This window comes from Dictyostelium purpureum (genome assembly GCF_000190715.1).
Source record: "Dictyostelium purpureum unplaced genomic scaffold DICPUscaffold_8, whole genome shotgun sequence".
Lineage (NCBI taxonomy): Eukaryota > Evosea > Eumycetozoa > Dictyosteliales > Dictyosteliaceae > Dictyostelium > Dictyostelium purpureum.
This window is the reverse complement of record NW_003519345.1, coordinates 164,346-179,212: the sequence shown is the minus strand read 5'-3', so window position 1 is coordinate 179,212 and position 14,867 is coordinate 164,346. Positions and strand designations below refer to the sequence as shown.

Below are 14,867 nucleotides of genomic sequence, written 5' to 3'. Positions count from 1 at the left end.
TGTTTTTAATATACACAATTTTTTACAAAAAATATCTCATTGGATGTTCTAAAAAAAGTTAATAGACCTCTCATATATTAATAAATTGGAGTTGCAACACTAAATTGTAATGGCGCTTCTTTTGCACATTAGTTATTATAATAACAGTATTTGATTTTTTATATGCTATTAAAAAAAATTATTTGAAAAAAAATTATAAATCTTTATTTTTTTTTTTTCAAAATTATTTTCAATCTCTCATTTTACATTTTTTTTTTTTTCAATAAAAACAAAAAAAACACACACAATAATACCCACTCATCCCCCAAAATTTTTTTTTTCATCATAAACACAAAAACCCACACTTTTTTTTTTTTTTATCAAAAATAGCTTGGGGTTAAATATTCCAAATTTAAATCAAATAGCACCTTTTAAAATAATTTTTTAGATATATACTTTCGATGGTTTTTATTTGTTGTTTTTATAAATCTTTAATTTAAATTGTAAAAACAATTTTTAAACATTTTTGTGTGAATTTATATATCATAAATTTTAGATTTATTAAAATAAAATTCCTTTTCTTATAATCAAACTATAATTAACAACATTAATCCCTCCTATACTAATTATTTTTTATTTTTTTTATTTATTTTTATATTTTTAAATTTTTATATAAATTTATTTTTTTCTTTTTTTTATTATTTCCTTTTTCCAAAATCAAATAATTTAAATAACTAATTATATCAATAAATAATTTAATATTAATATCAATCAGAAACCCAAAAATAATTTAAAGTAATAATTATAAAATAATTATAATATAAATATAATAAATCATAATGAATATTTGCTCTTTATTACAAACTACCAATCAACAAAAACATCAAGACTGCGAAGATTCACAAAATATAAATAATATAAATAACAATATAAATAATCATATAAATAATTTAGGCGATCAATTGGTTCAAAATTCTCCTTATTCACCAAGTTCATCAATTTCAAGTCCATCTCGTTCACCACGTTCAGTTTCATCATCACCAATTCAATCATCACCACTTTTAAATTCATCATCATCATTTAGACCAATTCAAAATCATAATAATAACAACAATATGAATTCTTCAGATTACAATAATTCAAACTATCATTCCGTACCATCACCACAAAATTCACATGGCTATAATAAAAAATCCAAAGTCGAAGTGGACTATTCTGCTTCATCACCAAATAATTATAATAGCGGTAATGTTTCACCATCAGGCTCACCAAAACACAATAGAAATATGAATAATAATAATAATAATAATAATAATAATAATAATAGAAATATTATGCAATATCATCAACATAATAATTCACCAAACTCTTATAATAGCCCATCATCAACATATACTACACCAAAAATAAATTCATCAAATGTTCCTCCATTCCAACTTAATGATTCTTCACCTTCAGTTTTATCACCACATCAAAATTCACAAAACAGAGTTTCCCCAAATAAACATTTTAATTTAAATAACAGTAATAATAATATAAATAACGGCAATGGTTATAATAATAATAATTATAATGGAAATTCCCCAATCGGTAGTCCAAATTTATCACCAAATCATTATAGTTCTTCACCAACTCATTATTCACAACAACATAATAGCCATCGTTCACATGCTAGCAATAAAAATAATAATAATAATGATGATTATAACCAACAACAAAAGGTTTCAAGATCAAATTCACCAAATAATGAAAAAGAAAAAAAGAGAAGAACTAGATTAAAGAAAGAACAAGCTGAAATTTTAAAATCATTCTTTGAAAATGATGATTACCCAACCAAAGAAGATAAAGAAAAACTAGCTCAACGTCTTGGTATGTCATATTGTGCTGTTACTACATGGTTCTCAAATAAAAGACAAGAAAAGAAAAGAAAGAGTGATGGTAAAAGATCCCAAGATGATGATGAAGAGCAATCAAATGAAAAATCCCCAGTTAGATATCAAGATACTGTTAATATAATTAAAAATGGCTCATCTGGTTTAACTCCTATCCTTGAAAGTTTAAATGTAAAACAACAAAATAATGCAAATTTCTTCAGAAACAATATGGAGTATGAAAATAGACAAAATCCGCCACCACTTTCATTATCCAGAGACAAAGGAAATTATAATAACAATGGCTATCATGGAAATGGGAATAATCATTATAATAATAAAAATCAAAACAATAACAATAATTATTCAGACTCGAGCTCATCAGACTCCGACCCAGAACTCTCAAAATATAATAATAGTAGAAGAAGAGAGTATTTTGATGATGATGAAGAAGATTGTTTTAATAATAATAATAATAATAATAATAATTCCAAGTTTTCAGATTCATCAGATGACCAATACTTTTCAGATGATAATCATTACCAAAATTACCAAAATGATAAAAGAAATGGTTTAAACTCAAATCCAAAAAAACAACATTTATTTGAATCAAATCAAAGAAGAAATAGTTTACCAAATAATCAATTTTATAATAATAATAATAATAATAACAATAATAATAATAATGGCAATAATCATAACTATTCCAATCAACGTCGTCATAGTGTTGACTATGATGATCAATCATATTCTAGAAATTAATTTTTAAAAACAAACACAATATATAATAATAATAGATTCACATATATAAATTGAGAAAGGGCTCTCAAATTAAAAAGAAAATATATTTTTTTCATATAACAAAAAAAATAATTAATAATTATATTATGTATATAATATTAGTTAATGTATAAATTTAAATAAAAACTTGTAAAATTTTAAATTAAAAACCTTAGTTTCTTTTTCTTTTATTTTATTTATCTTTTCATTGCCAACTAGAACATTTATTTTAAATCAAAAACCACAAATTGCATAATTCATTCAGGTCCATTAATTAACCCGCATTGAGGGGTTATTTTTTCAATTGATTATAGTAATCTTAAGTTTAAATTTAAATAAAACAAAAAATTGTGAAGTAAAATTTTTTTTTGTCTTCTTTTTCTTTTTATAAAAAAAAGAAAAAACAAAGTTTAAAAATAGGAATAGATTTAAAATTTTTTTTAAAGTAGTAGTTTTTATTTAGTGATTTTTTAAGTAGTGGGGATTTTATATTTTAAATTATTTTTTACCATTTATTCTTTGAATGATTTGGTTTATGCTGCTTGATGAAAGTTGTAAGTGAGTAAATAGATTTTTGGCAAATTCTTTATCGATCCAGTTCTTGAGTTGTACAGTTAAGAGACTATCAATACCATAATCTTTTAAACGAGTTTCTAAATTAATTTTTGAAGGGTCAATTGATAAAAGTTCGGATACGGTGGCAATAACTCTATCTTGAACACTGTCACCTCCAACAGAAGTATTTTCAGTTGAAATAACAATTTTATAGTTGTTTAAAAGGTGATCCATCTTTCTTTTCATTTGTGGAATTGAGTTTAATAAAGTTTCGATATTAAAGTTACTTAACATTACATTTGAAACGCTATTGTTTTCAGTTTGGAAGAAGGCATCAAGACCACCCAAAATCTTTGATAATGATACCAAGTTAATACCTTGACCTTTTAAGAATTGGCATACTGATTTATCAATAGCTACTACACCACCTGCATCTAAAGCGCCCCAATTAACAGAGATTGCGTTGAGACCTTGACTCTTTCTATATTGAGCTAATGAATCTAAAACAAAGTTTGCACTCGAGTATGCACATTGTTTTGAACCACCAACGATGGCACCAATTGATGAAAAAAGAACAAAATTATCGAGATTCCAATTCAATTCGACACTTAGGGTATGAAGGTTATAGGCACCAACACTCTTTGGATCGTGGGTATTATCGATAACCTTTTGTGTAATATCTTCTGGTAAAATATATTCATAAACTGTTGCGAAATGGAAAACTGTTTTGATTGGGGAAAGAGATTTTTCACATGAATAAATTTCTTTAATGGCACTACGGGTTGCGTCAATATCTACAACATTTACTGATTTATAATGGAATCTAAATTTGTCACCATATTTGTGTTTAGTTTGATTTATAAGATTTTGTAATTCCCATTTCATTGATGAACGTGATAGGATAATAAAATCTGTAACATCTTTGGTTGATGAAATGATCCATTTCAAAATATGAATAGCAATACCTGTTTGACCTGTTACTAATATTGTTTGTTTGAGTGAGTCTAAAATAATTTTATCTTTTTTAACTTTGTTTAATGCAATTGGATTTTCTTTATCTGCAAGTAATGGTTTAAGAATAGTAGCATCGAAATCTTGGAAATCAATAACAACTTTACCAATATGAACTCTTTCATTAATATATTCAATTGCTGTTTTAACTTCAGTTGCTGGGAATACTTTAATTGGAATGTTTTCTAATGATCCTTCTTCTATTGCACTAAAGACTTCTGTAAGAATACTTCTAACAACTGTTGAGTTGTATTTTGCTGCTCTTTCTAAATCTACAGTGTTATAGCCTACATGGTATTTAAAGTTAGAAATATCAAGACCATCGTTTTCAACTAATTGTGTTACAGAGAGATCCATAATTCTACCAACTTGTGAAAGTGAACGGAAATTTGCAGAAAGGTAATCACCTGAAAGTGTATTGAGAATAAGATCGACACCATCACTTGATGACATAATGAGATCACTAAATTCTGTATCTCTGCTGTTATAAATATTTGTAATTAAAGAACCATATTTATCATTGAGGTATTCGACCTTTTCTTTTGAGCCTACAGTAGCATAGATGGCTGGTCCATTTTCAAGACAACCCAATTGTTTTCTCTTCCATTTCAATATATTAAGAGTGGCTAGACCGACACCTCCAGTAGCAGAGTGAACCATAATGGATTCTTTATCTGTCATAAATGAACCAATTTGATAAATTGCATAGTAACTGGTAGCATAGACAACACAGACAGCAGCAGCTTCAACGAATGAAATGCCTTCTGGTTTAATAATAATCTTATCTTGACTGGCAATAACATGTGAGCTAAGTGAATGACTTGCAAAGCCTACAACCTTGTCACCGACTTTGAAACGACCAACATCTGATGAAACACGGGTTACAATACCTGAGCATTCAAGACCGAATGGTGGTGAGTAGATATCACCTTTGGTGAAAATTTCTTGTGGTAATAAACCTCTATAAAAGAGATTATCTTTATAATTAATACCTGTTGCCATAACTTTAATTTCGACATGACCTTTTGGAATTTCTTCTCTAGCTTTTGGTGTAAATTCTAAATTACTATTGGTATTTAAGAAAATGTTTTCTGGGTCTTTTTCGTAAGAATTGGACTTCAAAAGAGTTGGTTCTTTGAAAATCTTTTGAACAAATACTTTATTCTTTCTAATAATTAATTCATTATCACCAATTGTTGTTGTATCAAAGAGACGGAGTAATAAGGCAAAGTTATCGATTGATTCTCTATCTACGTCAATGGAATGTGAAATTATGGATGGGAATTCCAAAAAGTATCTAAATGTGCCAATTAAAGATGAGTTAAAATAATTGGAGCCACCATTTTGAGCATCTAAGGTGACTAAAAGTAATCTGCACTTTAATGAATTTTTTAATATAATTTGGTTGATCAATACATAGTCCATTGTAATTTGTTTATAGTTTTGAACAGTTAAAGATTCAAGTGGGGCTATGAAAATTATAAGATCTTGATCTTTAAGATTTTCAAATACATTTTGTTTTGAAGAAATTTCATCTGTAAAAACAACTTGATAATTATTTGCAAAAATTTCGGCGTTAAACTTGTATTCTTCAAAATAACTTGTACTTTGTTGTTCTCTTGTAGTTACAAAAATAAAGTTTTCATAATTTGTGCTTATTGAGGTTTTATCTGTTGAAAAGACCATTGGAGTTGAATTTATATCCATTTTTTGAGCATGGAAAACAAATGGTGATGAGGTATCATTTGAATGAGCTACTCTATTGTACCCAGTGTAATAAAGTTGTTGTTTAATTGAGTCAATGGTATTTGAAGTGTTACTGCATTCAGAGAATATGATATCAAATAAGGGGTTATCTCTTGGTTGTTCTAATAAGAAAAGTTGGCCATTTGGTAATGTGATGTTGTTATATTCTGAAAGAGTTGATTTAATATCTAAAGAGTTGTTTAAAACAAAAGATGATATAACAAGGTCGTAATTTGAAGATAAAATATTTTGTTCAGAGAAATCTTTTGAGAATGATACTGAACGGTATTTGATTTCGATTGATTTTTGATATTGTTTAGTAATTTCTTTGATTAAGTTTGTGTTGGCTAATGAGGCTTCATTGGTAATTGCTAAGGTATATTCAATAAGTGAAGAGGTACCGTTTGATTTAATTAAATTATTTAATTTTTCTAAAACTGAAATTGTTAAATCTGTATTATCATGAGTTGAAAAGTCAATGATTTTATAAATTGATTTATTTTCTGAAGCAAGGAGTGGTCTGAATAGAGTTTGAATATTATTTGAAATGATTTCATTTTGGTTATTGAATAGCTTTAATTTATTTAATGGGCTTGATTCATTAGAAACTTCTTCAGAGTCAGAGTTATCACATGATACAGATTCTCCAGATTGATTGGCTAAGGATTTTTGTTTTCTTGGAGATTCTAATGGTGAGCTTGGGTTACTTGGTGAAAGATGTTCTTTATCTGCATTTTTAAGAGTTGATACAATGGTTCTTATTTTCTTTTCTACATATTTTATTTCATTTGAATATTTAGAATTGAATTTGTCATAAACTGATTTTTTAAGAGACTCAATTGATTCTTCTATTAAATTTTCGTTTTTAACTATTTGTAAAATATTTGTAAATAATGTTGTATTCTTTGAGTCAATTGATAATTTGGTTAACTCTTCATCGATATTTGAGACATTGGAACTAAATTCATTAAATTCATTTTTAATTGAAATGAATAAATTCTTTACCAAATAATCATTGAATTGTTTGTCTTTTGTTAAATGTTCAACACCAGAAACAATACTGTCAATTAATGTTTGATTTGGTTGCTCGAGTGATGATTCTTTTAATTGCCATTTGTGTGAGTATAAATCTTTTGATGGATATTTAATTGATGGTTTCTTAATACGAAGTAAGGAGGTTGATTTAACTTGTTTTATGGAAACTAATAAAGTACCATCTTCAAGCATTATTTCAATTGAACCATGTGTTGAGTTACCAACAATTTTTTCAAGTTTAGAGAATACATAAACATGACTTGGTTGGTTGGCTGGAATGTTTGAATGGTATACCTTTAAATCTTGTAAACGATCAAAGATAACTTCTTGGGGACCTTCACCTAAAGCCAATAAACCATGGAGTGCACAATCAAGAATGGATGCATTAAAGAAACTGTTATCTAAATGAGATGATGGGGAAACTTCAAGTTTAGCCAATGAAACATTGTCACCAATTTCTAATTGCTCTACTCTTTGGAATGTTGGTCCATATGGTAAATTTAATAATAAAAGTTTACCATAAACTTCAGATTTGTTAAGTGTTGCAAAGGAGCATCTCTTTTTTAATTCTTGAATATTTCTTTTGGAATTTGAATAGTTGTGTGGGAATAAACCAACACGTCCATTTGAGGTTTTAGTCCAAGTAGTAGAATCTTTATTATCTTTAACGAAAAATTCAACTTTAAATTCACCTTTGGTGGATGATACTACACTTGTTTGAAGATGGTGTTGAATACCTTCAGTTAAAAAGAATGGGGATTTAAATTCTAAATTGTAAATTGTTATATCTTGTGATTGCCAATTACGAATTATATTGTCAATATAACCAGAACCTGGGAACAAGTATTTACCCTTGATTTTATGGCCTTTATAAAATTGGTATGCTGGTTTTCTGATATCAATAAATGTTTCGAATAATGAGTTACCGCTGAACTTATCATGACCTAAAGAGTTTTTGGATGGACCTCTTTTAACTAATTTGCTTTCGGTTGGTTCAGTCCAATAGTCTGCATTGTCCCATTGGTATCTTGGCAAGATTGAAGTAGATTCTTTAAATTGATGGTTTGGTTTTTCATTTAAAAATTGAGCAGAAAAGTCAACTTCAACACCATTACAGTAAAGAGTTGAGATTGCAATTTTCATTTGTGAAATAACTTCTTTCTTTTTATGAAGTGGTGAGACGATAATACTGGAAGCAATGGAGCTTGATGATGGTTTGCATTTTGGAATATAAAAACCAAGAGTTGGATGTGGACCTATTTCAACAAAAATAGCATTTTTCATTTCATTTTCTTCAAGATATGTGTAGATATTTGAAATGGCATCAGTGAAATTAACAGGTTGACGGAGATTATCATAGATATATTGACAATTATAAAAACCTTTTTCTATCGATTGTTTACCGGTAATTGTTGAAAAGAATGGGATCTTTGGTTCAGAAGATTCTGGTAAATCGGAAAGAGCATTAAATACTTGATCTTTAATTTGTTCTTGTTTTGATGAGTGGAATGAACAAGGTGTACCTAAGAAAGCACAGAAAACTCCTTGTTCAGATAATTCGTTTTTAACTTGGTTTAATTCTTCTTCACTTCCAGTAATTACAATTGAGTTTGGATCATTATAACATGCAATTTCGATATTTGGATGGGAGGCACCACATAATTCAATATATTTTTTATCACCAATACCAATTGACATTAATCTACCACTACCAATAGTAAGATTTTGTAATGTACTTCTGTGGTAAACTATTTTAGCAGCAGTTTCTAAATCAATAACTCCGGAATATAAAGCAGCAGTAACTTCACCAAAACTGTGACCAACGACAATTGATGGAGTAATGTTAAAAGCTTTATATAAAGCAACTAAACCTACTTGAACTAAGAAAATACTTGGTTGTGCAAGTTTTGGATGGTGTATTTCTGGTGAATCTTCTTTTTCAAGTGAACGAAGTTGTTCGAGAATTGAGTAACCAAAGTATTTTTCAAGTAATTTATCACAGTCATCAACGGCTTGTTTGAAAATTGGTTCGGTTTCATAAAGTTTAGTTAACATATCCTTCCATTGAGGACCTTGACCAACAAAAACGAAAACTAATGGAGTGGATGAAGATGGAGTCGAAATTGTTGATGTAAGAGAAGATGAAGTACTAACCTCATTTCTTTTTTTCAATAAATCTTCCCAACTTGAAGCAGTTACAACTTTTCTGCTGACTAAACTTGATCTTGAAATAGATTGATGCTTGACAAAGTCTTTGAAATTAATATTTTTATATTCTTGATTATTTAATACGGTATCGATGAATTTATTTAAAGAAGTTTTGGTATTACCTGAAAATGGAACCAAAAATTCTTTTGTATTTTCTTCTTTTTGTTGTTGTTGTTGTTGTTGAACTATTGGGGCCTCTTCTAAAATCATGTGGCAATTTGAACCTGATAAACCAAAACTATTAACACCCATTCTAACAATTTTATCCTCTGGGAACTTTTGAACATCTGTAACAACACGCACATTCCAATCTTCAAAATTAATAAGGGGATTTGGTTTATCAAAGTGAATATTTGGAATAAGAGTACGATGTTTTAACATTAATGCACATTTAACCATGGAGGCAATACCAGCAGCACTTTCAAGATGTCCCATATTTGATTTAACTGAACCAATATATAATGGATTACTTGGGGAGTGGTTTGATTTAAAAACATTCGAAAGAGCTTCGATTTCAATTGGATCACCAACAGGAGTACCGGTACCATGAGCTTCGATATAATAAACTTCAGATGGATCTACATTTGATTTTTTAAGAGCAATTTCGATATTTTCACTTTGGGCCTTTTTGGATGGAGCTGTTATATTGGTCTTTTGATTATAACCATCAACATTTGAACTACCACCTTTGATAAGACAATAAACACGATCACCATCTTTAATAGCATCGGAATATTTCTTTAAAATAATAACACCAGCACCTATAAAAAATATTATTAATAATCTTTTTAATAAATAAAAATTTTTTTTAAATTATATTTACCTTCACCACGAATAAAACCATCAGCATCGGCATCGAAAGAACGACATTGACCCTTGTGGCCAAGCATACCAAAAGCACTAAAGCTCATTGAGATGGTTGGATCAAAAATTCCATTTACACCACCAACAACAGCCATTTTGCAATCACCTGTTGCAATAGCTTGACAACCAAGATAAACGGCATTTAAAGAACTTGAGCAAGCAGTATCGACAGTCATCGATGGGCCACGGAGATCAAAACTAAAACTAAGACGATTTGAAATAAATGATTGAGCATTACCAGTTACAGTATATGGTGAAACTGTAGTAATATCACGAAATTGACAACGTTGATAATCTAAATTCATCATACCAATAAAAACACCAGTATCTGAACCACGGAGAGTAGAAGGTTTAATATGTGCATCTTCTAAAGCTTCCCATAATGAAATCATTAACAAACGTTGTTGTGGATCGAGTGATGGTGCTAAAATAATAAAAATATAAATTATTAATATATAGGTTTAAATTAATATATAAATAATTTTTTAAAAATAAATAAACAATTACCTTCTTTTGGACTAATTCCAAAGAATAATGGATCAAATTGTCTCCACTCCTCCTCTTTTAAGATACCACCATATTCATTATTTATATAATCTTGTTCATGAAAAGTTTTAGACCATCTTTCCTCTGGGATTTTTGAAATACCATCAAACTTGTTGATCATATTATTCCAAAATTCGTTTGGAGAGCTCGAACCACCAGGGAATCTGAAACCTAAACCAATGATGGCAATATCGTCATTTTCTTTACCGTCTATGTTGTTAAATGTCATTTTTATATTATTATTGTATATAAATTATATTTGAAAAAAAAAAATTATTTATTATTTATATGATTTTTGTTTTGTTATTATTTAAATAATTGTTTGTTTATTATTTGTTGAAAGCTTTTAGTAATCTTTTAAAAATAAAAAAAAAAAACAAATTAGAATTCATATTTTTAATTTTAATCTTTTTTTTTTTTTTTTTGATTTAATAAATAATTAAACTACGATCAATTACCTTTTGCTTTTAATTAATTTTAATATTTACTTTGGAAATAATTGTTAAATCTTTAATACTACTCTTTTATTGGTTAATTTTATGACCCCCCTAATATTACTACTCCTACTATTATATGGGTGTGAATGATAATTTTTAAAATCTGATAATAATTTTATAAAAAAAAAAGAATAACCCCAAATTAAAAAAATAAATAAATAAAATAAATAAATGTATAAATAAAAAAAATAATTGGTATATTTATAAAAATAAATTATAATTGGGAATTTAGAAATAAATAAATTATAAAAAAAAAAAAAAAAAAAAATAATTTATATATTGAGATTTATTTGTTTATTTTATTTTATAAAATATAATAAAAAAAAAAAAGAGAAGAAGAAATAAATATTAAAACAACAATTTATTAAAAATTAAAATAAATAGAAATTAATAAAATAAAAAAAAAAAAAAAAAAAAATTACAATCAAATTTCCCTTTTTAAAAATTATTTTATAAAGGGAAATATTATAATTCCATATTTCTATAGTCTTAATTGATTGTGAGTAACTATAGGTTTAATATTGTTGTTGTTTTTGTTATCATTATTATTGTTATTGTGTCATGCAAATATTATTTTTTTTTTATTTTTTTTATAATTTTTTTTTTATTGTTGATATTATTACAATTTTTTTTTTTTTTTTTTTGATATATTAAGATATAGGACTATATAAAAAAATATAACTGAAAAAACTATTAAGTGTATATTAAACAAAAGAAAAATATATTATTAAAAAACATATGAACTAGGTAAATAGGTATTTCCCGCATGCATTACAAAAAATAAAAATTAAAAAAATCGATAAAAAAATTTTTAAAAATGGGGCGCAATAAACTGCTCCACCTTTTCATTTTTTTTTTATTTTTATTAATTTTAATAATTATTATTTATTTATATTTTTAATTAAAAAAAGGCTACAAATGTATACATTAGTGTGGTGTGTATTATGATGTTTTATGTGAAAGATGAATTATTGTATAAAAAAATCCAAAAATTGAATCTTTTTTCCCATAGAAAATAAAAATAATTTAAATAAAAAGTTAAAACAAAATAAAAAAAAAAAATAAACAACATCTGTCATATATTTTTGGCCCATTAAATCATCTATTTTATTATAATAGGTTTTTTTTTTGTTAAATGTTTACTCTTTTTTTACTCTTTTTTTTTTTTTTGTAAAAATGAGATATGAATTTTGTTTGTGTGTGTAAAGGTGTGACTCATATTTGCATAATCTAGCAAATATAACCTGAATCTTTTCAAAAAAAAAAAAAAAAAATTAAAGGGGTATGAAAATAATACAAAAAAAAAAACTTTTATAAAAAATCTTTATTAGATATTTAAGATATTTTTTATATCTCTGGTTAAAAAAATAAAATTAAATAAAATAAAATAAAATTTTTTAATTTTTAAAATTAATATTATTATTTTTGTTATCACTATTATTATTATAATTGTTGCTTTTGATAATGATTGTGCTTTTTTTTTTTTTTTTTTTTTTTTTTTTTTTTTGGTGTAATATGAATCTCTGTTAATCACATTCGTCTTTTCGTTATTTATCATTTTCACTTTCGCTACTACTATTATCACTGCTGCTTCTGCTGCTGCTACTGCTATCACTACTATCATCGCTACTGCTACTGTCACTATATTTTTTATTTTTTAATTTTCTTTTTTTTCTTTTCCTTTTTTCCTTCCTTTTTCTTTCATTTTCTTCTGCTCTGAAAAGTAAATCTTGAAGTTGTTTTAGTTTATTTTGTCTTCTTACTAATTTTTTATCCACAATATCATTATTGTTGTTATTATTATTATTATTATTATTATTATTATTATTGTTATCATTACTATTATTTATTTTTTCAGTATTATCAAAATCATAATTTGAGTTCATTGGGTCTTCTCTTTGTAAACGATCTTTTTCATTATTTGAATTACCACGCAAATAGCCTGGGCACTCTTTATCAGCAGCTTTATGACCATAGCCTTTGCATCTCCAACATTGCAATATATTATAATTCTTTAATGGAACACCATAAATTGGACCTTTCTTTATAAAGTCTCTGAGTTCTTTGTTCTCTGGTACATCTGGAATCACTTCCAAATAATTAACTTCTGGATGTATTGTTGGTGATTTGTCAATTTTTTTCCTTTTGTAATAGTCATCTCTTTCTCTTCCTCTAATATGAGTATCTCTATAACTATAACTATCCCTTTCTCTACCAATATCTTCACTGTCTATATTACTACTTCTATATCTATCTCCATCTCTTCTATATTCTCTATTTCTATCTCTATCTCTATCTCCATCTCTATCACTATATCTATCTCTATTTATGTAGTCTCTGTCGTTATCCTTTTCTCTATATCTGTCTCGATCTCTATCTCTATCCCTGTACCTATCTCTGTCTTTGTCAATCTTTGTTGGTGACCTATCTCTTCTATAGCCATCTCTATTTGACATTTCTATTATTAGAATATAAAATAAATAAAATAAAAAATTATATTTAAACTAAAAAAAAAAAAAAATTAAAAAATATAAAATAATTTTTTTAATTTTTTTTTTTAATTTTTTTTGAAAATGGCAGTGTCCTAATAATTTCTTCTTATAGTGAATAGTATTTATTGTTAAAAAAACATATTTGTTTGTAAATTGTAGTTCTCTGTGTCGATTTTATATAAAAAAAAAAAAAAAAAAAATATTTTAAAAATTTTAATTAAAATTTTTTTTTTAAAAATATTTTTAAAATTTTATAACCCAAACATCCAAAATTGGTTTGGGCAAAAATTAAAAAGATCAAGAGAACGCTTGGGGAAAACTATGAAAGAAGGCTCTGTGCAGGATTGCCATGTAAAAATACCAATATTTATTAATTTTAAAATGCTAAATAGATGATATTTAATGATTTCTAAAATCATAATTCTTGTTGCAATATACACTTAAACTAACGGCATTTATTCACAACTTAAAACACCACTTAGCCAAATACTAGAACCACAACTTGAACTAGCATCTAACCCATACTTGAACCAATATTTGAACCACAACTTGAATATGCTTTATTCTTTTAAATATGTATCCCATCGGAACTAATTACATTTATTCATTATTTAAAAACCACTTGACTAAATACTTGAACCACAAATTGAATTAACATCTGACATACATGAATTGCTTTATGCTTTTTATTTACCATTCTTTAACAATGCTGCTTATGTTTAAAATATAGATGAAATTCTGAAAAAGTGTGCACTATTATTAAGTTTAATTCTATATAATAATATTATTTTATATACCTTTTCTATCTATAAATCATTGATTAACTATATTAATACCGAAATTTATAAGACCAAGGTCAATACTGAATCTTAGTTTTTAATATTATTTAGGTTATTTGTGTATTTGATTATTATTATGACTAATATTGGATATTTTGATTTGTTATACACATCCCTAATTCTTTTAATTTGATAATCTATTTCCTTTTCATCTATTTTTAATATTTGCGGGATTGAGATATTTAATTAAATGGAATATCTTCTACAATTCAATTTCTTTTCAGACTTTCTCTACAACCTTCATTGCCGCTGGATGTGCCATCTTTTAAACTGCAATTTGAAACATTATTGGACCCATTACTTGAACTAGATTTAAATACCTTTGAAATTTGCTCTTCTTAAAAACGCTACTTGTGTTTATTTCCAACTCTTTTATGCTGATGATGACTAATGAATACTATAATATAAATAAATATTAGTTTATTTGTTTATTTTGGTTTTATT

At 26.4% G+C, this 14,867-nt stretch overlaps 3 protein-coding genes across 3 annotated transcripts; 1 reads left to right on the top strand and 2 right to left on the bottom strand.

The window, feature by feature from the left end:
- Positions 1–754: 754 nt before the first annotated feature.
- DICPUDRAFT_96404 (uncharacterized protein) lies at positions 755–2,795 on the top strand. The gene has a single exon (XM_003283475.1). It carries the CDS (start codon positions 819–821, stop codon positions 2,610–2,612), a length of 1,794 nt encoding a protein of 597 aa, XP_003283523.1. The 5' UTR covers positions 755–818; the 3' UTR covers positions 2,613–2,795.
- Positions 2,796–3,128: 333 nt separating this feature from the next.
- DICPUDRAFT_147207 (uncharacterized protein) lies at positions 3,129–10,824 on the bottom strand (the record flags this gene model as incomplete). Its single annotated transcript, XM_003283443.1, has 3 exons — positions 3,129–9,946; positions 10,009–10,473; positions 10,557–10,824. 3 exons carry the CDS (start codon positions 10,822–10,824, stop codon positions 3,129–3,131), a joined length of 7,551 nt encoding a protein of 2,516 aa, XP_003283491.1.
- A 1,815-nt stretch (positions 10,825–12,639) lies between these two features.
- On the bottom strand, positions 12,640–14,281 carry DICPUDRAFT_147206 (uncharacterized protein; the record flags this gene model as incomplete). The annotated part of the gene is made up of 3 exons (XM_003283442.1): positions 12,640–13,550; positions 14,110–14,149; positions 14,252–14,281. The coding sequence occupies 3 exons, from the start codon at positions 14,279–14,281 to the stop codon at positions 12,640–12,642; spliced, it is 981 nt and encodes a 326-aa protein (XP_003283490.1).
- Positions 14,282–14,867: the final 586 nt, after the last annotated feature.